Raw genomic sequence first — 26486 nt, 5'->3', positions numbered from 1 at the left:
GAAAAAGCGTTTGGATGTTATTTTAATCTCCAGTTCAAAAGCCAACTACAGGACTTGCACATTCATATGCAGGGTCGCTGAATATTGCAAAGCTAATATTAATTACTTGCATGGTGTTTGTTGGGCTTGAATAGTTAATCACTTGGTTGTATATGTTGTGGTTGTGGATTGAATAGAAGAAGTCAGTGCTTGTGTGGATTGCCTAATCAATAAGAACAAAAGAAGTCTTTAAAGGATTGTAAAAAGTCAAAAACTCTTAAAAAAACTCTAAGGATTTTTAAATAACCCAATTCACCCCTCTCTTAGGACTACACCTTAGGTTTCAAAGCCTATTTTAAAAGACCAATTTTTTACTAAGCCCTTTTTGCTAATGCCAAAAGGGGGAGAACTTTTTATGAGCAAAATGATAAATATTTTTATGACCAAAAAGAAAGGGGAAATTTTTAATAGGGTAATTATCTGAGCTTCAATGTGCTTTAACGAAAAAACTAAATGCATAATTAATTTTTCATGTCTTCTTTCCTAAATATGTTTGAACTACATTGTTCATTTTTACAATATGCATGTTCTTGGGGGAAGCCTTTTTAGGCTGAACCCATTTTGCTCTTGCATGTTTGTCATCATCAAAAAAGGGAAATTGTTAACTTTTTGAATTCGATCTCTGTTTTGATGCTGATGAAACACAATGATCTTATGTGTGCATCTAGCTTGTGAACAAGTTTACAATACAGCACACACATGAGGTACAGAAGAAATGGAAGCCTGAAGAACTCAAAGAACACATCATCCAGGGTATTCCATGGAACTTAAGAGCAAGAAAGAAAACATACATTTTATTTTGTAAATGCATTTTAGTTTTATATGTGGTCTGTAATAATGCATATCATGCATGATGTGAATGTAAGCTCAAAATGACCATAGACTAACCATAGGAAACCAAACCTAAGGTCGACCAACATTGCATTTTAAGCTTAATTAAAAAGTCTCAGTCGACCGAATAGTTTATGTGTTATAGCCCTTGGTCGACCCAAACACTATTTGCTTGGAGTCAAAATGCTGACCAAGGCTTGATCAACCGACCTCTTAGTGTGTAAAATGCCTCGATCGATCGAACAAGAAAATTCAAATGTTTGACTTGTCTTGGTCGACCGATTTGTTTTGAACTTATCTTCCTTGGTCGACCGAATCATGAAAAACTGACTTTCCAACTACTTGGTCGACTGACCTAGTAGTTAAAAATTGCCTTGATCAACCGAACCTTATGAGTGGCTGACCAGCCTTTTGTCATGGTCGACCAAACCCACGAAGGGTTCCAGTTCACCCTCTGTGGGGTCGACTGACCCAAGCTTAAGTCAACCGAACCTCGTGGGTTAACCAAGTTTTAACCGTGGTAATTAGGGTTATTTTTTCATTAAACAAATTCTAAAATCCCTAATGTGTCCCCAAAGGTCAAATTTTTACCCAACTCTATATATACCCCTTTATTACTCAAATTTAACAAGAGATTAGGAAGAAAAATCCTCCCAAATAATTTTTGTGTTTTATTCATTTTAATACACTCCTACACTTTTCATTTGAAAAATTTCTTTTGAAGAGCATATATCTTTTGGGCATTCTTTCTTTGTTAGGCATAATACTCTCACTCATATTAATTTGTTGACAATATTTTTTAGAATATTAGCTAGAGGTTCTCCCATATATTTTACATGATAAATATTTTTGGGATGAACTTATTATAGCTTGTGAATCTTGCACATTTATTGCAAGACTTCAAAAGTTCACATTCTTGATTGCAAAATATTTTTAAGCTTTTAACCCTAGTTTTCATTAACAATATTTTTGAATATTATTTTTAGAATAAAGCTTTTGAGTCATCAAGATCTTTGAAAAACACACCTTGCATATTTATTTTGTTAAAATCAAAGATCATATTTTTTTTCTTTGTGAAAGCATAACCCTAAGTTCTCCTATACTTTATTTGAAAAAAAATATATTTGGAGAAAGATTTAATTGGGGTTTAATCTTTGAAGTGCAATATCATATATATCAATTTTCAAAGATTATAAAATCATTTTAACAAAATCACATTCTCATATTGAGCTTGTATTTCATATCAATGTGAGTATATATTGTGCATATTAGTGTACACAACTGCTTATGTTAGAAGCATTATATTTGAACACAAATATTGTTATCCCGTTGCATTCTCGACGTGTGGTCGGAATAAGGAGACTAGCTCTACAAATAGTCCTGAATTGCTCAGACTTGGTTAGGAGAGCACCGGATAGACTTAGGTCCAGTTAAGAAAGTCCTAGACTGGTTTACATATGGTTAGGAGAACTAAGTGCACCATCCTATTAAGGTGTTGTAATAAGTGTCGCTCCACCCGTTAAGTGAGCAATTAGTGGAATCCTTAAGCCGCGACTTAAGGCGAGGACGTATGTAGTATTGGTCGAACCCCAATAACATATTTGGTGTAACTTTGATTTTTCCGTAATTTATTTTTCACACATGCATGTTATTATTTATTGCTTTAATAGTTTTACATATATGCATTGAATGATTGATAATACTGAGATTGGTTTATTAGTTTAAATATTTGCTTAGTAGTTTATCTGTGTTATTGGGAAATGCTTAGAAGACCCTCGATTGTGTTATACTGCTGCTGGTTAGTTGACCTAGGAAGAAAATTTTAAAATACCCAATTCACCCCCCCCCCCCTCTTGGGAATACACCAATTCCAACAGTTGAGATTTTTTACAAAATTCTAATCTAAGTAGTCACACTCATCATAGATCAATTATAAATCAATTCTATAGTTACAAATAATCCAAATCATAAATTTGAAGCATTTTTAAACATTAATTTCAATCATAAATTTAAAATATATCTAAACATTAATTCTAATCATTTAAGATGTTTCCAAATATTAAATGGCTTAAATATTACAATTGGCAGATAACTTTGACCATCAATGAGGTATAACAACTTAGTTGGCAGAATGACGACCTTTGGCCTTTTTTATCTACCCAAGTTATGATACATGCCAACAATCCTTGTTCAGCCTTAATGTACTTATTTGTTTTATACATTTTTAACCTAAAATATTTGAAATCAGAATAGGTTTTCTTTATTTCTTGAATAAATTTTGTACAAGCCAATACACAATATTTATAATACAATCGGGAATTCTAAACATGAAAACAATCTCCTAAAAGAACCTCTCTCAATAATTTAGAACCCTCTACATATATACCTCCCTAAATTACTCCAAGATACTCCGGATTTCTACACTCTCCCTCAAGTTGGATCATAGATATTGATCATATCCAACTTGCAGATGAAATCATCAAAGCTCTGTCAGGCTAACCCTTTGGCAAAGATGTCTATTGTTTGTTCCGTGGTAGGTACATAAGTCATACAGATGGTTCTTTCTTCAACCTTCTCTTTGATAAAGTGTCGGTCCACTTCTACACGCGTAGTCCTATCATGTTGAACTGGATTGAGAGAGATGCTAATGGCTGCTTTGTTGTCATGGTAGAGTTTGATAGGGAACTTCACTTGGATTTGTAATTCTTCTAAGAGTTTTCGTAACCACGGTCCTTCACATATCCCTTGTGCAACTGCCCTAAATTCAACTTCAACACTACTTCGAGCCACTACATTCTGTTTTTTACTCTTCCAAGTCACCAAATTTCCCCATACAAAGGTGCAATATGTGGTGGTAGACCTTCTATCTTCCGCTGATCCTACCCAATCCGCATCTGTGAAAATTTCTACTTCCTAACTTTCACATTTCTTGAAGAAGAGTCCTTACCCGGAGAGCCCTTGAGGTACCTAAGGATCTTGTACACAGCATCTAGGTGATTCTTTTTCGATGAATCCATGTGTTGGCTTACCACACTTACCGCAAATGCAATATCGGGTTTGGTATGTGATAAATAGATTAGTTTACCAACCAATCTTTGATACCTCTTCTTTTCAACTAGTATTTCACAATCTTCAACCCTCTTTACTACTTCAATTGGGGTTTCACTGGGTTTGCATCCAAGCATGCCAGTTTTGGTTAGGAGATCAAGAATATACTTTCGCTGAGAAACATTGATACCCTTTTTTGATCTAGCAACTTCCATTACTAAGAAGTACCGCATTTGTCCCAGGTCTTTAACTTCAAACTCAGCAGCTAGGACTTTCTTTAATTTTTCCATCTTCACTGTATCATCTCCAATTAGGATTATGTCATCACCATACACAATCAGAATTGTTTTCTTACCACTTTCAGACTGTTAGAAGAACATAGTGTGATTTGATTGCCCTTGTCGATATCCTTGGTTCTTTATCACCTTCACAAATCTATCGAACCATGCTCTGGGAGATTGCTTGAGTCCATACAGGGACTACTTGAGTTTACATACTCTGTTTTCTTATCCTTTCTTACTAAAACTTGGTGGTATAGTCATGTAGACTTCTTCTTCTAACTCGCCATTTAGAAATGCATTCTTAATGTCGAGTTGCTGTAGTGGTCAATCTAAGTTGGCTGCCAAGGATATGAGGACTCAAACTGTATTCAATTTCCCCACTGGTACAAATGCCTCCGTTTAGTCAATGTCATAGGCCTATGTAAACCCTTTTACAACAAGTCGAGCTTTATACCGTTCAACTATCCCATCAGCTCTATATTTCACTGTGAAGACCCATTTGTAGCCTACTGGCTTCTTCCCTCTCAGCAAATTCATAACGTCCCAAGTTCCATTTTTTTTCAAGGCCCACATTTCCTCCAAGATAGCTTCCCTCCATTCAAGAATCTCTAAGGCTTCCTGGATATTCTTTGGAATTTTTATCCTATCAAGGTTAGAGGTAAAAGCACGACACCTAGTAGACAAAGTTTTATAAGACATGTATTTTGACTAGAGATATAAAGCACATGACCTAGTTTGTTTTCTAACTACAATGGGTAAATTGATGTCATCGGGTGCAGACTTATCAGAAGGAAGCTCATGACCATATATTACCTGATTAGGATTGGACATGGACTCATGGTTTCTTGGAGCTATCACCGGTTCCAATTCTCTTGGTGCCTCAGGTATGAGATTCTCCATATTCTTTGTTTTTGGCTTTCTTGAGTAAACAAGTATTTCCTTGTTATTTTTTTTTTCCTGCATCTCCCCCTGAGTTTAAGTGATCTTTTGCACATGACAGGTCAGGAAATGATGTAATGGCAGACTCAATATATGACATAGATTGATCAATAGAGAAATCAAAGAACTGATCTTTCCTCCACTTCTCCTCATGAAAGGAGGGCTTTTGGAAGTAAGGAGTGGTTTCAAAGAACGTGACATCAAGACTAACAAACAATTTTTTTTGTGACAGGATCATAACATTTGTAGCCTTTTTTAGTAAGAGAGTAACTAATAAAAACGCACTTAATGGCACGAGGTTCCAATTTATCCTGATTGTGAGCATGAACATGTACAAATGCAGTACTCCCACAAATTTTCAGAGAGATTGGAGTGGAGCTGAGAGTTGGGAAAACATTCTTGGAATTTTTGGAGAGGATTGGCAAAAGAAAGAGCCCGATTAGGCATTCGATTAATGAGATATGTAGCTGTTAAAATGGCATTGCTTCAAAAATATTTTTTCATATTTGTAGTGAACATCAATGTCAAAGCTATTTCAAGAATATGCCTATTTTTACATTCAGCAACCCCATTTTGTAGAGGGGAATCCACACAAGAACTTTAATGAACAATTCCATTTTCTTGAAGATAATGTCCCAAGATATTATTAAAATATTTTGTACCATTATCAGTACGTAAAATTTGAATATGAGTTTGGAATTGTGTTTGAATCATAGAGTGGAAACTAACAAAAATGGAACGGACTTTAGTTTTATCTTTCAACAAGTAAACTCAACAAATACGAGTATGATCATCAATAAAAGTAACAAACCATTTCGTGTGAGTGCGATTAAAAAAACGTGAGGGCCCCCAATCACTGTGACTCATAGTAAAAGGTCTAGATGGTTTGTATGGGAACTTTGGAAAGGAATTACGTTGGTGTTTTGCAAGTTCACAAATCTCACACTAAAATTCAAAAGACATTTTATTTGAACAAATGGAAGGAAATAAACGTCTTAAGTATTAAAAACTTGGATGACCCATCCTAGAATGCCATAACGAAATTTCACTATCCCTAGAAACGGATGCAGAATCAAAAATAGCAATTTAACATTGTTCACTTATATTTGCCTCCTCAAAGTAGTAGAGTCCCTCACACGCCTTAGCACTACCAATAGTCTTCCCTGATGATAGGTTTCGGAAAACACAGTGAGAGGAAATGAATTTAGCAGAGCAATTGGAATCTTTTGTCAACTGGTTAATGGATAACAAATTGCAAGACAACTTAGGGACATGTAGGATAGATTTTAGAATTATAGAATCAGATATTCGAATACTCCATTTGCCTGCAATAGATGAGAGTGATCCATATGCAATTTTAACTTTCAAATTTCCAGCACATGGTGAATAGGATGAGAACAGATGATAAGAATCAGTCATATGATCAGAGGCACCAGAATCAATTATCCATGGTGATTTGTAATGAGATATGGTATTTAAGGCTATTAAAAAATTACCTCAGTGGGCTAAAGAACCATAGGGAATACTTGTGGAAGACTAACCCAATGCTTGAATGGTAGAAAACATTTTATGAAGTTGCTCCAACTGCTCTAGATTGAATGCACCACTTGGAGTGGAATTGTTATTTTTCTCACCTTATGGTTTCTCAGCTGAGTTAGCAATAGCAGCCTAATAACCATGATTTTTTTTATTCTGTCTCGACTTCCAATCTGCAGGCTTCCAATGTATTCCCCAACAATTATCTTTTGAATGGCCCAGCTTGTGGGAGTACTCACACCAGGGTCTCCCTTTTTGCATTTTTGGCCTGTACCCACATGAGTTCTCGAGATTAAGGTCAATATCTCAGGCCCATTATCTTTGGTTGGTGCCTTTAGCATAACCTTGCGATGACTGTCCTTATGCCTCACCTTTGCAAAGACAACCTGAGTCGAAGGTAGAGGGCATCGGCTGAGAATCCTCCCCCGCACATCGTCTAGGTCACGGCTGAGTATGGCCAAGAATTCAAAGACTCGTTCATTCTCAAGTCTCTTCTTGTAGCTAGTATTGTCTCCAAAGCATTCCCATTTTTCCTCAACGCTCAGGTCAAGCTCTTTCCAGAGATTCGTCATCTCCATGCAGTAGTCGGCGATGTCTCTCTCTCCTTGCTGCATTTGACATAGCCGAGTCTTTACCTCAAAGATCTGGGAGTAACTTTCGATATCGGAGTACATCTCTTGGACAGCATCCCAGAAATCCTTCACCATCGGTGAGAGCAGGTAGGTCTTTCCGATTGAAGGCTTCATGGAGTTTACGAGCCACGCAGTCACCATGGATTTCTCGGACTTCCACTTCTGAAAAGCTACAACATCGGTTAAGGCAAGCTTCTTCCTCTCGCCGATAAGGTATCCCAACCTTCCTTTGCCTTCAATCACAAGTTTGATGGACTGAGCCCATTCACGAAAATTTTTTCTATTCAATCTCTCCACCGAGAGTCAAAAGGATGAGTTGTCTAACCCATTCGAACCCACAATAGAGGTGGCTTCAATCTCGCCATTGAGAGCTTCAGAGGTGCTCGACCATCTGCTATTGACGGCGCCATTTGCCATTGCTAACTAAGGTTTAGAAACCCTAGCTCTAATACCGTGAATTCATAATAGGTTTTATGTATTTCTTGAATGAATTTTGTACAACCCAATACACAATATTTATAATACAACCGGGAATTCTAAATATGGAAACAATCTTTTAAAAGAATCTCTCTCAATAATTTACAATCCTCTACATATATACCTCCCTAAATTACTCCAAGATACTCGGGATTTCTACATGTATTTACCTTCACTATATTCCTAAATCAAATAGTTTCCTAAACAACAATAACAACAAGCCTAAGTCCCACTAAGTGGAGTCATCTACATGAATCCTTTTCTGTCAGTTCACCCGATCGAGAGCATTTTTCTCTTATAAATTAAGAGTTATTAAATCCTTACACACTACCTCATTCTAGATTATTTTAAGTCTATCCCTATTCCTCTAAATACTAGAAACAATAACTAACTCGCCTTATAGGTGCACTATTAGGCATGCATTTCAAATGTTCAAACCATCTAAGTCGTTGCTGGCATATATTGTCTTCGATCAGTGTAATGTATAGTTTATTAAGTATATGTTTGTTTCTTAATTTATCTTTTAATGTTATATCACTCATCCACCTTAACATTTGCATTTCAACTACTTTTACATTTTGTACGTATTGTTTCTTAGTTGTCCAACATTATGATTCATAAAACACAATTGGTCTTATAATCGTTTACAAAAAAAATTCTTCTAATTTAATGTTAAGGGTATTATGCAGTTATACAGTATGCCTGACACACTCCTTCATTTTATCCAACCCACTTTAACTTTATGTATTATATCATCTTCAATTTTTCCTTCCGCTTGTATAATAAATCCAAGATATCAAAATCTACTAGTACTATTAATTTCTTGATTATCAAGCTTAATTTTCTCTCCAATACTCCCCCTTACATTAATAAATTTACATTCATTTATTCCTATCTATCCTAAAATATTTAGACATGGATTCTAGTCTACTCCTAGTTTCATTAATTAAGAAAATACCAAGACCGAATAATTTTCTAATCAGTCAAATTAATTATTAAAGATGTCCCCTGCAAAGGTTTGGTGTATATTTGTCCTATTCGTAACGACCCCGACCTTGCGAAGTATGTTGTAGTCAGAGCATATTTAACCAATCAAAGATAAAGGATAGAAGGCGGTCAACCTAAATTAGATTTCGACCAAGCCAAAGAGTGATTCTGCCTAAACACAATAGTTTCCCTAATGAATTTATTAACATCCAAATCAAGTTTATTTTTAATTGAGAAGACCTTAACATATGGACTTAAGCCCATATACTTGGCCTATTTAAGACTCTTCTAATCTTTAAGATAATATTTTTTTTTCCTTAAGGTCATTGAGGCCTTCATTTCTGGTAGGTTTTGAATTTTTGATTGACAAGGAGTTTTTAAATTCTTCATACTCAGTTAGGTCAAAATTTTCTCCCTCCTTAGTATAATTGTTCAGTAAAGAGTCTTTACAATTTTCATCAATAGTGGGCTCGGGCTCTTCATCCTCTTCTAGGTAATTGACTAGCAGAAGATTCTTATGATCCTTTTAGTCGATGATATTGTACGAGAAAAAAAATTTGATGCCTCTCGTGCTATTAATTCTGGCCAAAATCATTATAAACAATTGTTCATCCAAGATTTATGAAATGACTGACAGTTGCTTCTAAGTTTCTACCTGGTAAAGAGTAGGTTTGTTAAATCCACTTGAATCACAATAATTATGGGCAATGACTTGTCCACATCCATAGGACTATAGGTGTGATACAGCAAGAGTTTCTATTGTCAACCATGTATCACTAAACATGTATATTCTCATATTCTTCGTCCAAGATCTCATTTTGAGATTCAAATTGTAAATCATCATCTCCATTGCAATCACTATCTTTTGGGAGGTGTTAAAAGTTGAGTGAAGATTTTCTTCAACAATTTGTCGTCGAATTGTGGCCAAATCAACAATGGTGAGTTTGGATGGGTCGATAACAAAGTGTCTCTAGTGATAATCTATCATACACCTTTGATAAAATGGCCGCATATTAGATCCCACTACACATGCCAAAAAGGTGTTTGGTCAAAATGGACGTCAAACACCTTTTGAGATGTGGTATAGGATGATAGGTTATCAAGAGGATAGAATGTGAGTGGTAATTGGGATCATTGTAAAATAGGAATTGTAGATACCCTAGAAATTTTTACAAAAAAATAAAACTTAAGACTAGCAAGGCTAAGTAGATGGAAGGGAAATAGCAAAGATGAAGGAAAATAAAGATAGGTGTGAGAGAGGGAGATGAAGTGGCATTGGGTTGTATATAATATTAGGCTAATTGTATTGATATGTTGAAATAGAGTTGAAGGTCCTTGGAAAATCATCATTTAGGCTACTTATAATCATGTTAAAGTCAATCCTAAATCAATTATCTTGTTACAAGTAACCCAATTCATATATTCGTGTTATTTCTAAACATTGATTCCAACCATAAATTGGGAACGTTTCTAATTTTTATCATGAGAATGCTTGTTATTTTCTTCTTACATGTTGAATGAAATGATAAAAAAAGTATAAAGAAAAGTTATTACCTCTATTCCTTGTTTTATATAACTAAATAACTATTCCACAAACCAAATGTAGCATAATTTTTTTTTTCTTTTTTCCTTTTCGTGAAATGGAAGGCTAAGAAAGCACAACAACAACAACAAAACCAAACCTTAGTCCCACTAGGTGGGGTCGGCTATATGAATCATTTTCTGCCAATTTATGCAATCATAGACCATTTCCTTTTGATAGATTCAAGGATATTAAATTTCTACTCACTATCTCTTTCCAAATTATTTTAGATCTACCCCCACCCCTTCTACAACCCCCAATAGTAACTAAGTCACTATTCCTCACAGGTGCACTGTGTGGTCTACGTTGCAAGTATCCATAACATCTGAGTCGTCCCTCTCTTATCTTTTGTAAGAGCTACACCTAACTTACCACAAATATGTTCATTCTTTAATTTATCTTTTATTGTTATACCACTCATCTATCTAAACATTCTCATCTCGGTAACTTTTACTTTTTAAATATTATGTTTTTTCGTTGTCCAACATTCCGATCCATATAACATAACTAGTCTTATAACTATTCTATAAAACTTCCCTTTTAATTTTAAGGGTATTCTATGATCACATAGCACACTTGAGGCACTTCTCAATTTTACCGAATATGTTTTAACTCTATGCATTACATCATCTTCGATTTCTCCTTCAACTTGCATAAAAGATCCAAGGTATCAAAATTTACAAATGCTATTTATTTCTTCATCATCAAGTTTAACTTTGTTTTCATTATTCCATCTATCATTACTAAAATTATATTTCATATATTCTGTCTTATTTCTACTTATCCTAAAATCTCTAAATTCCAAAACTTCTCTTCATAATTCTAACTCAGCCTCTACTCCATCTCTAGTTTCATCAGTTAATACAATATCATCTGCAGACAACATACACCATGGAACCTCCTTTTGAATACTTTTAGTCAATTGGTCCATCACTAAAACAAAAAGATAAGGACTCAAAGCATATCATTAATGTACACCTATGATGATTGAAAATTCTCTAGTTTCTCCATCTACATACACCCTTTTTTTTCTAAAACCCACCATAAAACTTCTTAGGTATCTTATCATATATTTTCAAGGCTAAGAAAGCACAAAGAAGAAAAAATTACATAACACAAATGTTAAACTCTATGTTGTATTTATCGTATGAATTTCAAAGTTAGAATTTAGATTTCTATAAAATTAAATATAATATAAATTTTATTAAATTTCTTCTAAATCTATTGGAATCTAAAATCAAGACTTGAAATCATCTAAACTTTAATGCACAGTCCTATCTCTGCCTCAAATTCATAGTTTTATTATTTTGAGAGCTAGCATGCCACATCTTTTCCTTCTATGTATACCAAATGAGAAATTGACCAACTCATTAATAAAATCTTAATGGAGAATCAAGCCTGAAGAGATAAAAAAAACAAGACGGGAAGCAAGCTCAGGAAGGACCCATGATAAGGCAAAAAGATAAATGAAGAACAGGGACACCCACCCTCAGATCCCAGGTCGCCATTGCACAAGCCATTGTAAGCCTTGCATGAACAGCAGCTGGATCTCCATCAGAAATCAACAATCGCCCCTTCTAAAACAATGAATCCCATTCCTACACAACAGCATATGAACTTGATTGCAGTCCCAACACAATGGATTCTCATTCCTCCCAATTGCAGATCGATGAATGATCTGCATTTGGCCAATTCCACGAATTCATTTACCATCATTAGCCACATAGCTAAATCCTCTAAACCAGTTTCCCCTGTTTCTTTTCGGTCAGTGGCTGCCTGTTGCAGTTTCAAGCTAGAGATTTCATTTCAGAAGACAAATCATTCTCTGTAAGTTAAAAACCAAACATTCAATTGGTTTGCTGAATACACAAGCAGGCCTGCGTATAAATGATTTCCCTCAGCATCACACCAAACACCTAATGCAATTACTAACAACAACTCCTTTGAAGGTAAACTAAGTTGAGAAACCATCCAACCACATGACACAAGTGGTCCTGTAATATTGGCAATGCATTCTAAAATTTGATTAAAAAGAATTTATATTTACACATAATAAATACTAGTACACCTCGTTACATAACATCTAGCCAAAACAAGCTCAAAAGGAGGGGCAAGGGAAGGGGGATTTGAATATAATAAGAAAGGGGAAAAAATAAAAATAAAAATAAAAAATAAAAAGGCCTACGAGAATACCTCTTCGCCTTTGTCTATATAGGCAGTCTGTAATCGTAGGCATAACTGACTCTCGGTCTTGCTCTGCTCTTTGGTTGCTAGACATGGGTCAAAGAGGCCACTGGCATTTTATCAGAAGAAACTACCACGTGAAAGAATGCAGTCCCCCCCACCCGAAACACAGTGAATGCAAGCATTCATCTATCATTTTATACGCCAACATACCTAACAGTATCTTCAGGTGTCTTTGAATATTGCTGCAGAACTCAATTAGGTGCCAACTTGCTTTCAGTCTTGGATGCTAGAACTCATCTTACATCATTTGTGAACATTATTACATATACAGCTGATGCGGCATCTTAGTGAGATTCAAACAAATGCTGGTTTTAGAAAATGGGTATTTAAAAAAAATTGAATTAGGGGGAAAAAGAATTTGGGAAACAATAAATGGAGTCAAATGACTTTAACTCCGCTAGGGCGTTTTCCTTCCATTGCATCCTTCTTATTACGGCAACCAGCACAAAGAAATGGGCCTTGCCAGGGCTTTGAGCTGGTGGAGAAGATGGAACCAGCATGGACTGAGATGCCCTCACTCGGGGCAAGATCAACTTGGCAAACAGCACAAACAAAAAGACCAGATGTTGACTGCCCAGTGAATTCATCATTCCCCAACCTATGCAGCATGAAGAAAGAGATTGGAATCTTTATTTTGCAACTCATAACACAAAACATTAAAGTTTCAAAAAAATAAATAAAATAAATGTAGAGAAACTGAGAATGGATGACACCATCAACTCCAGACTCTACATCATTATAATTAAATGGTGTTGCATGTGGACACACATGAAATAGCAAAATATATTCAGGAGACGCGAGTGAAGGGTAAACAGGCAGACAAAATGCAAATTAAGAAGGTTAGAAAAAGAGCATCTATATATTTCACACAAAATTCTTACAAGTTAAGAGAAGTGTCAGGATAAGAGGTTATGCACAAAAATGCAAATTGTGCACCATTCAACCAGAACGTCAACAACCTAACACTGGGCTGATAGGATGCAAGTTGGCGAATGGGCAAAACACTGGCCTTACTCAAATCAATTTGCGTACTCCAATTACCTGAGAGGATGCAAGTTGGAAAATTGGCAAAGACTGGCCTTAAATTAATTTTTGGGCCCCAATTAAGAAAATTGAGCAACCCAAACTACACATTAAACTAGGGACAATGTGATGCTCAACATTCTCGACAAAAATGCAAACCAACAGGACATCAATGCCTTTAAATTGGATTTACTGTGACGATGTACACAAGAAATGGGCTCAGATTGACTTGTGGAAAAGTGATTGGTTGACTTTCAGGAAAATTAAAGAAGCTCCCTCTCTCCCTAAAAAGAAAAGAAAATTAAAATTTTAAAAAAAAGTTAAAAATCACAGACCATGCTCAGTTGTATTTGATTAATTTAGGATTGGAGCAGGTTTGAAGTAATTAAAACATGAAAACAAAGGGTTGTATCTGAAGAATGGTTTCTGAATAGGTGGGTGAAGTCCTAAAGGTTGAGGAAGTCAACCCAATCAGGAAGCAAAAGCTTTCCTGACAGAGCAGTAAAGTCATCTGACAAATTGTGGTAAATCTGAGCTCCTTTCTCACCAAAAACCAGAAAAATAAGTGGGGTAGCAAAATTGGCAAGAAGCACTCAAACGGAGGTTTAAAAATGCTTTACTCTCATGCCTGGCAGTTGCAAACTCAACAAGCAACTTACATGTGCGAAACAGCAAGATGCACTCTCATTGATCATGAGCAACAATTGCCAACCAATTTTCTAGCCTTGATGGTACAGGGATTCAAGAACTGTGGGTCAAAAACAAAGAACTGAACAAACTCAAATTTTCTTTTTTTCTAAGAAGGTACAATGACATTTTACCTGTTCCTCACAAATTCAAGAAAACTAAATGACTGGAATGTGAGTACATCATCATTACACCATACATTATCTGGAAGGCAAAAATAAAAACATATAGAAGGGAACATCAAACCCCAATTCACATTTTGACATACCATCCTACAAAAATTAAAGGCAGATTCACATGATGCAAGAAAAAAACAGCTTAACATGCTAAGTTATTCTGCCATGTGATTTACAAATTACCAGCAAGTCAGTGGGCTAAAGAAGAAGCCTAATGGGTGCCTTTGTTTCATGGCCCAAGAAACTCTTAGCTCATGTTCAGTGCAGCAAAAAGTAAAGGCTAGGCTTGGATAAGCGAGAGCTTCTTAGCTCGTGCACATAGTATAAAGTTAGCCAGTTACTCCACTGACCAGCTCAGGCCAAGGCAGACCAAAGACAAAAAAAATAAAAATAAAAATAAAAAAGAAAATTCTGGTCCTGCCCTTATCCTATCCCTAATAGATGACAGGCCAAACACACTAAAGAGCAATTATCATAACCAATCCACTCCTAAATTTTTCAATCCAGTCCAGTTCTACGAAATCTTGTCCTGTGAAACATGCAGCCTAGTCCCAGGGTACCATGTGTATACTATTGTGTAAAATTCAGAAACTCCTACTTCAAAGAGGTGGCCGCAAATATATTTCAATCCTTTTTCCCCCCAAGGAACAAACCCTTAATCACAGTTACCAGAAAACACTAACACCCTGGCAAACCAGAATTGGTAAGAACATTCCAAAACATGGTACATTTTCATTCCAGAATGCTAAATCTAATGAACCAAAGTTTTAGTTCAATTTTTTCCCCATAACATATTTTTTATTAAAGCGAGGAACCATCACATTGTAATTCTATTCAGTCATTACAAATCTATCACAAAAGAAAAAAATTCTTCCAAATTTTGGAACATCTCAACATCCTCTCCAAAATATACAACTGCCATCACACATTTTTCACCAATATATGCATAGAAGTATACCCCTAACACTCCGCATTTCACAGCAAGTTCCGTTCCCCAATCCTGCTCCATGAATGGAAAGGTTCCACATTCTAGGTAACACTATCCTTGATATTTCAACTACTTATTAAGGAAAAAAAGGTAATGATATTCTTTTAAAAATAATAATAATAATTTCTATTGGAGCTCTCACTCACGATTGTGCAACAATGGTTTTATTCAATTATGTACAATCTTTCTGTACATCCACAAATGCATATAATGCGCTCAACAACAACAAGAAGCCCTAAGTCCCACTAAGTGGGTCGGCTACATGAATCATTTTCTGTCAATTCACCTGATTGAGAGCATTTTCCTCTACTAGATTAAGTGCTATTAAGTTGTTCCTCACTACCTCATTCCACATTATTTTAGGTCTACCCCTACCCCTTTTCATGTCAAAAACAACTAACTCACTCCTCATCACAGGTGCACTACTAGGAACCATCTAAACCACCCTTCCCTTATCTTATCCTCAACCGGTGCTATGCATAGATTATTGTGTATACGCTCATTCTCTAATTTATCTTTTAATGTTACGCCACTCATCCACCTTAACATTTGCGTTTGGCAACTTTTACTTTTTGTACATGTTTCTTAGTTGCCACTAGGAACCATCTAAACCACCCTTCCCTTATCTTATCCGCAACCGGTGCTATGCATAGATTATTGTGTATACGCTCATTCTTTAATTTATCTTTTAATGTTACGCCACTCATCCACCTTAACATTTGCGTTTGGCAAACTTTTTGTACATGTTTCTTAGTTGCCCAACATTTTGAACCATAGAGCATAGCTGGCCTTACACCCATCTTATAGAATTTTCCTTTTAATTTTAAAGGTTTTTACAATCACGCAACTCACTTGACACACTCCTTCATTTTACCCTACCGGCTTTAATTCTATGTATTACATCCTCTTCAATTTCCCCTTCCGCTTGTATAATAGATCCAAGATAATGAAATCTGTAAGTGTCATTAATTTCTTGATTATCAAGTCTAATCTACTCTCCACTACTCCTCCTTATATTATTTGAAATTACATGTCATATATCTGTCTTATTCCTACTTATCCTAAAACCTTTAGACTCTAAAGCGATTTTCCAAGGTTCTAACTTAGATTCCACTCCACTAATACTTTCATCAATCAAGACAATATCACCTACAAACAACACATACCAATGGATCTCGTTTTGGATATTCTTAGTGAGTTCATCAATCACTAAAGTAAAAAGATAATAACTCAAAGTAGAACCTTGATGTACACCAATTTTGATTTGAAAATCTATAGTCCCCTCCTACAGTCCAAACACTAGTCATTATTCTATCATACATATCCTTAGTGACTTCAGTATATCTACTACATACCCCTTTCTTTTCTAAGATCTACCAAAGAACTTCCCTAGATACTCTATCATATGCCTACTCAAGGTCAATATAATAACCATATGCAAGTCCCGCTTCTTTTTTCTAAACTTTTCCATTAATCTCATTAAAAGATCAATAGCTTCTGTTGTTGATCTCTCAAGCATAAAACCAAATTACAATTTTGAATATCGCCTTTGCTTTTTTATAAAGGTATTAACATGTTCTCCATTCATCCGACATTTTCTTGTTCTTAAAATAATGTTGAATAGATTAGTTAACCGTATGCTTCCTTTATTCCCTAAATATTTCCAAGCTTCAATTGGTATGTTATCTGATCCTGTTGGTTTCCTATTTTTCATTTTTTTCCAAAGTAATTTTGCTAATACATCTCTTATTTCTAGACTTTTTCTCATCTGTCACTTCCAAGTTCAACCTTTATACATTTTACATTACCTAAATCTTTACATTTTTTTTTCTCTAACTCTAGCAAGTTTATAAATGTCGCTTTCTCTTTCTTTTGTATCTAGTCTATTATATAAAGTATCATGAGCTCTATGTTTAGCTTCACTAATGGTCTTTTTCGCATTTTTTCTTGCCTCTTTATACTTTTCAAGGTTTTCTATATTTCTACAACTTCACCATATTTTAGACCAGTTTTTTTTTCCTAACAACTTTTTGGACTTCTTGATCACACCATCAACTTTCTTTACTACTCAAACTATCTTTAGACTCACCTGAAATCTCTTTTACTATCTTTATGATAGAGTTAGCCATCTTATTTCAAATAGTATTTGCATCTCACCTTTACTGTGAATCCCTAAAGAAACATATAATGCACTCACATGCACAATGTATGTAAATCCCTAATGAAAGTAAGGATAAATAAAAAAAGGGGGAAGCTTGGTGCACAAAGCTCCCGCGTATGCGGGGTCCGAGGAAGGGGCAGACCACAATGGGTCTATAGTACAAAGTAAGGATAAAAAAAGAGAAAGAATTACTTCAAAGTATTTGGACTTGAGGATGGTTCATAATTCTACAATCCATACCCTTCTGGGGAGCCATCAAATCCATTAATAACTAAAATTGAAGTTCAAAAACCTTGCTACAAATTTGCTATAAAACGTCCATTGAATTCCATGGGTTAATGCCCAAGAGATGAAATTTAATTGAAAGATGGCATCTAAATATATGCCTTCATTTAGAAAGAAAAAGAAAACTAAATATGATTTTCTCTCCAAATTTTTCCTTCACGTATGATGAGAAAAGAACAGCTGGGAGCCTGGAATGTGACTTATTTCTGTTGGTAGATATTAGTAAAAACCAGTAGATCATGACCTTAATTTGTTCTCTCATCCAAACAAACCCCAAAAAGTGGAGGGAAGCCATTTAAGTTGAAAAATAGCCTGATTAACTAGCAACTGGCATCCAAATCCTGGTTAATACTAATTAAAAAGGGGGGGAGGGCAGCTCTGACATTTAAATAAATGATATTGACCTAGAGAAAAGTAATTCCAAGGGGATCAAGCAGTCATAGAATATAAGGGCTTGAAATTAAGCACTTGTCATTTTTGTCCATCGGCAGCCCATTGGGCAGGGCAGGGAGGGTGGTGATGTTTGGAATTCTAACCTGAGACCTTATGCCATAACTGTTGTGTTCCCTTGGGGACATTAAGCTCTTGTTTCTTTTCTGAAAACTGATGAAACCAGGAAGTGGGCACACCTCACAAATGAATTGTCCTTGAACCTCTGAAAATAAAAATATGCATTGCACGGAACTTCTCACTGAAGAGGTGGATTCCCAGGTCAGCAGGCAGCCTGATCTTACATTCTGGTAAAGCTTATGCTAAAGATGTTTTCAGCCAATTCATCCATTCTCTTAAGTCACTTTGGGGGCTTTTGGTTCATGAAATAAAAATTATTCCCATAGAATAACATTCCTGAAAATCTTATTCCTGGAAATGGGATGCCAACCTCATAAAAATATTATTGTTTGATTCACGTTATAATATTTTGCCCAATGTTAGCATTCGGTTCAACATGGAATCCTAGTAGGCACTAAAAAAAGATTATAATTTTTTCGGTGTATGAACAATTTATGAAGAATAATCATATTTTCAACACAAACCCTATTAAAATACCTACCAAATAAAAACATGTCCTGAAAATTTCAACCATCATAGGTACAAAAATAAAAAATAAAAAATAAAAAATCAACACATAACAGTCCAATTAGCCAAACTAATGGATGGGAAATATGTTGATGTTATAATTAAGACAATTTTTTAATACATTTTTTTTATTATAATAATTTTATTATAAATATTAAGTATAATGTCTAATAATACAATTTTATGGGGGGCATTAACGTCCAACCAACCAAAATATTGGGGGGCAGTTTAGTCCAAAAAATGAGGTCCCCATAGGAATGGGTTTCCCATGAAACTTACACATAGAATAGGGTTGGAATAGGCAGCCCATGTTTTGTAGAAATCCTTCATTCTTAGGAATGTTAAGATTCCCCATCAATTGTAAACTAGTCCTTTGTTCTGATCTTACATGGGGTGATTTGATTCATTCTGAACCTTTTAGCATTTTAATGTCTTTTTTAGGAGTAATCTTTATCTTTGGGGTTAAAAATTCTCTTGTCTTTGCAATTATTTCTATTTGAATTCTCATTCTATCACTCAGGATCTTTTTCTTTTTTCTTTTTCTGCCAATAAATACATTGTCTAACCCATTTTGATGCCTAAGCAAACATGGGAACAAGATGCCATGGGCATGACATTCCTAGGAATGATGAAAGATGTTACAAGCCAGATGCCTCCTTAAGGGATAATGATAGAACTGTGAAACATATTAAGTTCCCTCAAGAAGTATTATTGTTCTCAACCATGTACATTTTATGGTTAAAGACTAGAGATTTGTATCAAGGGCAAGTGAGTTTGAACATAGAATATTAGTGCCTGAAAACAAACTAATGCTATTTGGGTGATGGATTTTGAGATGGAAAATAAGATTAACCGTAGCCAGTAGATACAGTGCACAAGAATAAAGTAAACCCATCACGTGCATGTGTGCATGTGAGTTGCTGCAGCTTGAAATACTCTAAAAGGAAAAAGGAATAAAAAATTACAAATTTCCTGGAACCAGGGATGTGAGAACTGACAACAGACAGTTCTCATAACCCAAGCCAACCTGATAAAAGCAAAATGCACTGGCATTCACTGTCACTTCATCAGAGAGATACTCCAAACTAGCATGACTGTGAGACATGCTCTACTTTGTATTTCCTAAACCCTTATACTGCTGGGCATTAGCAACAATTATGCTCTCTCGACTCTGTGAGCGGCATTAATGCATTAACAAATATTTAAGTTTACACTAAAATGCAACGTATCATTATCCAATCAAGAGTGAAAAAGAGACTAAATCATGCGTTCAACTCAATCACTTGAGACAAAATTGTTCCGACAGACAAAAGGTATAATAGGAAAAATAAGTTAGCAAGAGAATCATTCTCAAAACTAAAATTACACATATAGAAATTAGGAAAAGACAGAATTAACCTTTCTGCAAGCATCGCTGATCCTTCCTCAAATAGTTCTTCCACTATGCCTACAGCTGATAGCTTTTTCGATAGTTTATTAGCACGGTCATGGGACCGCTTCCTGAATAATAAAGCTCTCAACTTGTTTTGCTTTTTGGGCGGAGTTGAGGGTTGCACTGGGGCATCAGGTGGAATCATGTCAACAACTATGCAAGTTGTATCATCTTTCAGCCCCCTCGTCCTTAATGCTTCCTGAACACAATTTGTCAGAGGCAATAAGAAAGAAATTCTTGAAGAGTTCAAGAGAACATGAGCATAGATTATATTTATTAGAACATTGGAATGCAATGGTAGTGCCTACTGGACTAGCAAGGAGAAATGCCGAAAACAAGTCACCTTCACAACTTGCCTAGCAGCAAGTTCAGCAGGCAACCCACGGCAAGATTTTGCAGCCATTTCTGAGGATAGTGCATCCCATATGCCATCGGAAGCAATTATCAGCCTCCCACCAGCATTTGATAGCTTTACACAAAATGAAGTATGTTAGGGTACAAGTCGAGCAGCTGTAGAAATGAGTAGAAATAATATAAGAACAATAAATAGAATCAATTGAACAAAGAAACAAATACCTTCACTTGTTTAACATGCGGTATGGGAACTATAAACTCTCCGACATCCATATCTCCAATTGATCTCGAGAGGCACAAACCCCCTGGCCAACAACGGAGGGGACCAATCTGTAAACATTTACAAAACATATTATAGAAATTAAAATACAATCAAAAGGATTTATTTTAGAGTTTTCCAAAGAAAGATTTAGGTGCCTGCTAGGTCATGGACAACAATTTTCATTTTCCAATTCCCATTTTCCAAAGAAATACAACAGGGGTACCTTGCTTTCCAGTTCTCCAACATTTTATATACAAGGCTTGAAAGCCAAAAGAAAGGTAACAAATACTAGAAAGTCAAAAAATAAAGTGGTATTTTTGTAGTTTTATCCAAAACTAAAAAATGGAATATGATAACTGTATTTCACAACTAAATAGGTATTTAAAAATCAGCTGTCAGAAAAATGTTAGAACCACAAAAACCTTACCTCAGCCCCACCAACAATGCTAAGCCGCCCAACTTCACCTCCACTTGCAGTCACACGTTCCCTCCTGCAATTTTAGCGACTGATTTAAATTTGCATGTAGAAAAGGGAACAAATAAACAGAAGGTTTGAAATAGAGACGCACTCCTCCACATTTTCCTCAAGTCTATGATCGACAGTCAAGACAGAAACAGTACCACCTGGTGTGTCTAAAATGCAACGGGAGTCCCCAACAGAAGCAACTGTCACAGTCCATCGATCAACAATTACAAATGTAACTGTTGTTCCAGAAGTCTCTCCTGAAATTAATAAGATAAATATGATTTATATTGATCAATGATAAAATAAATGAGAAAGATAAGATTGCCAAGAAGATGAATAAGACGATATTCCATGCCTCTATTCTGGAATTCCTTGTCAGTCTTCACAAACCCAGCAACTAATGCTCGCGGTAGTGCTTGGAGCCACTCCTCCCGCCCAAGCCCGCGAGGAATAGCACCCAGTACATGATTCAACAAATGTTCTCTCGTAAAAATTGCGGCAGCATTCCCATTGTGCCCATCTAAGATCTGAATATTGGAAAAAGCTAATCCTCATCATATAGGACATAAGGAGATTAAGAATGAAATTCCACTAAAGCATTCAATAGACCAGACCAATTTTAAGAAGGATGTTATATCCCAAATCCACTCAAATCAAATGGAACGTTGGCCTCATAGCTTCCTAAACATTTTATAAATGAGATTTCCCCTTACATGAACATGATCCTTACACTAGCGTATGTAAAACCAATGATTATTTGATTTGAACAAAAATGTTTATATTCATAATACTCCACAGTAAATTAAAGCTGCACAAAGCAAAACAAAAAACAAAAAAAAAACAAAAAAAAAAATCAACAAATAATTGTTTGGATGACATTCAATCCAAATCCATGCTGTAAATGCAGATGTTCAAGATGACTAAACATTGTTAATCAAAATTAACACATGTACTTAAGCTCCCAAATGTGGGTTTTATAGAGATTAAAAAGAATATAAGCGAAAAAAATGAAAAAAAAAATTAGGGAAGGGGGAAGGGATTTCACATACCGCAAATACAGAAAATGTTGATGAAGGATTTCCCGGGATTCTTTGACAATCTGTTTTTACCAAAAAATAATCCTCCCCTTTCTTAGACTGAGCCCCATACCCATATCTGAGACTTGGCTTCTCCATCTTCTCACTCTTCATCTCCCTACTGATGAGAGCAGCAAGAGGCACAAGATTTTTATGCCGCCTCCCTTCTCCTGATGCCATAGCTACCAACCCAGTGCCTTTTCTTCAGGCACAGTTTCTTGATATTATCACGACCTAAAACAAAACTTCCACTTCAGAGATCAAAAATCACCCAAATCATCAAAAGACCCAGGACCCTCCTTTGCACGATAAACCCCAATCCCGATTCAAGCTCCAATTCAAATGCCCTTTTTACTTAAACCCAAAGTTTCAAATTTGGTCTGCATTGACCACTAATAAAACACATACCAATGTCAAGCCAAGATCTATACAGCACATTGTAAAATTTTTGGAAAAAGAGTGACGCAAAACTTTGGTATGCATTTGCTGTTTCCGATAAATAGACTCCTAAGACTGCAAAAACAAAACGAAGATGGAATGCAAGTTACCATAAATGAATCTTCCACGAGAATGTCTGTGCGCGTTCCCAAGAGAACCAATGTAGATCTGATCGACACGCGGAACCCACAATAAGCAACAAACGAGAGGATAAAGAAGATGAAATCAACACGCAAAAGAAACGCGGATTGATGATAAGGTATGAACTGTAAAACACATTAATCAAACCCCAAACTTCAATTTTAATAATATATATATATTCCGAAAGAGAAACAGAAGCTAGAGAGAGATGTAGTGAAAGTTAGAGAGAGAAAGAGAACATAATAAACAAAGCATTGAATTTTAAGAGGAAACAAACCAGGTCAGCTTGAGAACATCCACCACAACCAACACCACCACCACCGAACAGCCCAACAATTCAACGAGAAGATTTTTTTAAAAAACAGATTCTCGGGAAAAAAGAAAACAACAGGAAAATTCGATTGCTTCAAAAGCCAACTTTATACTTTGAAGAAGGAAAGGAAGAGAGAGAGAAAGTGGCTTTTGCCGACTGAAAGCAATCTGCCCACAACCCACATTCTCTAGCTGTTAGAACACAAAAGTCATCCTCAAAACCCAAGTTTTTCCCTTCCTATTTTGGGGAATAGGATTCAATTTTCAGCAGAGAAAAGGAAATCACAGCAAGAGAAATTAAAGCGAGAAAATATAATAACAATAACGAAAGAGCATTAAATGGCTGAGATCAACAACTAAGTTCCCAATTGCGCCGGCTTTACCTTCCAAATCCAGATCTTGAGAAGATTTTTTCCCGAGGAAAAAGAAAACACGCAGAACGGGAGAAGGGAAATTGAGAGAAAATTGGAGAGGGTACGATCCGAAAGCTGCTCGCTAGCTGTAATGGCAAGTTGCAAATGCCAAATGGGCAGGTGGGGACTGCGAGCTAAAATCGACAGTGGAAATCTGCTGGGGTTGAGGTTGGAGTCCTCACTGCACTCGACTGTCCTCACCACACTGTGAAATTAACAAACCTCGCACGTGCACACCAGTCTGCATGTGTTTCCGCAAAGGTAATGATGCGAGCCCGGCCCTTCGCTAATCACGAGGCACAGTTAAACTCCACCGTTATTTGCCCCGCTTCAATAAAACGGCGTCGCATAAGATTCGTGATTCCACGTGGCACTTTATTTTTGGGACAACACAGAAGTTAAATAATTCCTTATACGAAAATCATTTTCTAAAAATGTTGTAATATGTGACTCAATTAAAAAAGCATGTTGAGAAAAAATAAGAAAGTTGGATTTCTAAAAAAAATCATCAACTATTTACATAAGTGAGTCGACGGTTTTAAGTTCAGGAAGAAACTGTCAACGATTTGACATAGACTATCGACGGTTACATTGACGGCCGATTTAGAAAACTGTCAATGATTTTGTTCGGTGCTATTTTTGAATTCTTAATTGGAATCAATAGGTTAGGGATTCAGAGGGAAACCCTCACAGGATTGATATAGGGGTATTTAGCAAACTTTTTAATCTCTCTGTATGTTTAGGGTTAGCATATATACAATGTTGTAACCCTGGTTTTAAAGATAGTGAATTTTAGCCGCCGCTTGCTCTCATGGACGTATGCACATTGTCGAACCACGTTTATTCTTATGTCATTATTTATTTCATTTCCTTATTATCCGTGTGATTGTGTTTTCGTATTGTTCATCGTTAGTTGGTGCATTACACGATCTAGTTTTCCGTTGTGCATTAATTTATACACAAAAATTGGTATTAGAGCTATTGGTTACAATGGGTGGGATTTCTTCTGTGAAGTTTGACATTGTCAAGTTCGACAGATCAAGAAACTTCAGACCATGGCATAAGAGGGTTAAGGATTTGTTAGTGCAGCAAAGTATGGTGAAGGCATTATGTGGAAGGCAGCCGGAAGGCATAAACGACATGAGTTGGAAGGAATTGGAAGCGAAGGATGTAACAACTATCAGACTTTGTCTGATTGATGATGTGATGTATCACATCATGAATGAGGAATCGCTGGCGGCAATTTGGCTGAAACGGGAAAGTCGGCATATGTCCAAGTCGTTGACAACAAGTTGTATCTTAAGCAAAAACTGTATGGGCTTAAGATGTCAAAGGGTTCGGATTTTAACCAACACATCAACGTATTCAATCAGATTATCAGTGATTTGAAGTGAGTTGATGTGATGTTCGAAGGCGAAGACAAGACATTGATGCTGTTGAATTCCCTACATGCATGTCCTACGTATGAGAATTTGGTTACAATTCTGATGTGAGGAAAGGAAACTCTCAAATTGGAGGAGATCACAAGTGTTCTTTTTGGTTTTCATCAGAGTAAGAAAGCCAGCGATGAGAATCTACAAGGCGAAGGGCTTGTGGTGAAAGGTAACCAAAAACATGGAAGAAGCAAGTTCCAAAGAAAATTGAGTAACAATAAATCTCAATCAAGTTCTAGGAAGAGGAATGATATATGTACGGTGTTTTAAGTGCAAGAAAAAATATAAAACCAAATTGTCCAGAGAGGAAGAAGGGGAATGCAGAAAATAAAGAGGGTTCATCAAAATTTGTGAATGTAGTGGAAGAAGGAGACTCAGATAGCGGTGATGGTGATATTCTTTTAGTTTCATCTGGTTTATATTGTCTCACGAATTCTTGGATTTTGAATTCAGTGTGCTCCTATCTGATGACACTAAACAAAGATTGGTTCACCACTTACAGGTTAATAAATTCTAGTTCCGTTCTGATAGGAAATGACGCTTCATGCAAAATTTTTGGAATGGGAAATATCAAAATTAAAATATTCCGTGGTGTTGTGAGAACGTTATGTGATCTTAGGCATATACCGGAGTTAAGGAAGAATTTGATTTCATTGGGTACTTTAGGTTGTACTGGGTTTAGTTACAAGTTTGCAAGTAGGGTAATGAAGGTTGTTGACCTTATAGGGTCATACCTGGTTTTGATAATGACAAATACTTCTGGTATTTAATGTTTTCCAAGTTTGTATGCAAGTTCATATTGGCAAAATCAATTGATGACACATAAAAACTTGAAGAAAACAAAGACCCTGAAGCTTTCTCTTTATTGTACTATATATTATTGCCTTATTCGAGTTCGTAATAGTAACATAGGGCAAAGGTCTGTAATAATCTACATTGTATACATGTAGGAACTTATAAGCTCAAGACCTTAGAGAGACCTTAGGTCGGTCGACCGACGCCGAATTTTTTTAACAGGATAGAAAGACCTTAGGTCCCTAAACAAATGCACAAATAGTCTCCAATATCACTTATAATATCAGGGAAATTAATTGAAGCAAAAATTGAACTTAATTGAAAATCTTGAGAGAGGTCGGGCGACCGAACCCCTGGGGTTCAAAATG

At 35.9% G+C, this 26486-nt stretch overlaps 1 protein-coding gene across 4 annotated transcripts; it reads right to left on the bottom strand.

Moving 5' to 3' along the window:
- Positions 1–12352: 12352 nt before the first annotated feature.
- LOC131153422 (probable protein phosphatase 2C 15) lies at positions 12353–24161 on the bottom strand. 4 transcript variants are annotated; one of them, XM_058105709.1, is made up of 11 exons: positions 23861–23988; positions 23443–23669; positions 23135–23192; positions 22560–22820; positions 21866–22037; positions 21614–21767; positions 21472–21535; positions 21005–21112; positions 20772–20897; positions 20395–20627; positions 12353–13197 (listed from the first exon to the last, which is right to left on the bottom strand). In XM_058105709.1, exons 4-11 carry the CDS (start codon positions 22764–22766, stop codon positions 12978–12980), a joined length of 1284 nt encoding a protein of 427 aa, XP_057961692.1. In that variant the 5' UTR covers positions 22767–22820; positions 23135–23192; positions 23443–23669; positions 23861–23988; the 3' UTR covers positions 12353–12977. The 4 variants fall into 4 exon arrangements, with proteins under 4 accessions (XP_057961692.1, XP_057961695.1, XP_057961693.1 ...); XM_058105712.1 differs by lacking the exon at positions 23443–23669 and having other exon boundaries at positions 23861–24161; XM_058105710.1 differs by having other exon boundaries at positions 23443–24030.
- Positions 24162–26486: the final 2325 nt, after the last annotated feature.

Source organism: Malania oleifera, chromosome 4, assembly GCF_029873635.1.
Source record: "Malania oleifera isolate guangnan ecotype guangnan chromosome 4, ASM2987363v1, whole genome shotgun sequence".
Taxonomy (NCBI): domain Eukaryota; kingdom Viridiplantae; phylum Streptophyta; class Magnoliopsida; order Santalales; family Ximeniaceae; genus Malania; species Malania oleifera.
The sequence above is the reverse complement of the archived record's forward strand: the minus strand, read 5'-3'. Positions and strand labels throughout refer to the sequence as shown.

Bases quoted from the DNA above. Each gene is read 5' to 3' on its own strand.
- LOC131153422 (XM_058105712.1), bottom strand. From the start codon at position 22,766: ATGGCATCAGGAGAAGGGAGGCGGCATAAAAATCTTGTGCCTCTTGCT. The intron at 20,898-21,004 runs GTATTTGTTTCT...TTTTGTGTAAAG, and splicing joins CGCATGTTAAACAAGTGAAG to CTATCAAATGCTGGTGGGAG. The intron at 20,628-20,771 runs GTGACTTGTTTT...AATTGTGTTCAG, and splicing joins CTGCTAGGCAAGTTGTGAAG to GAAGCATTAAGGACGAGGGG.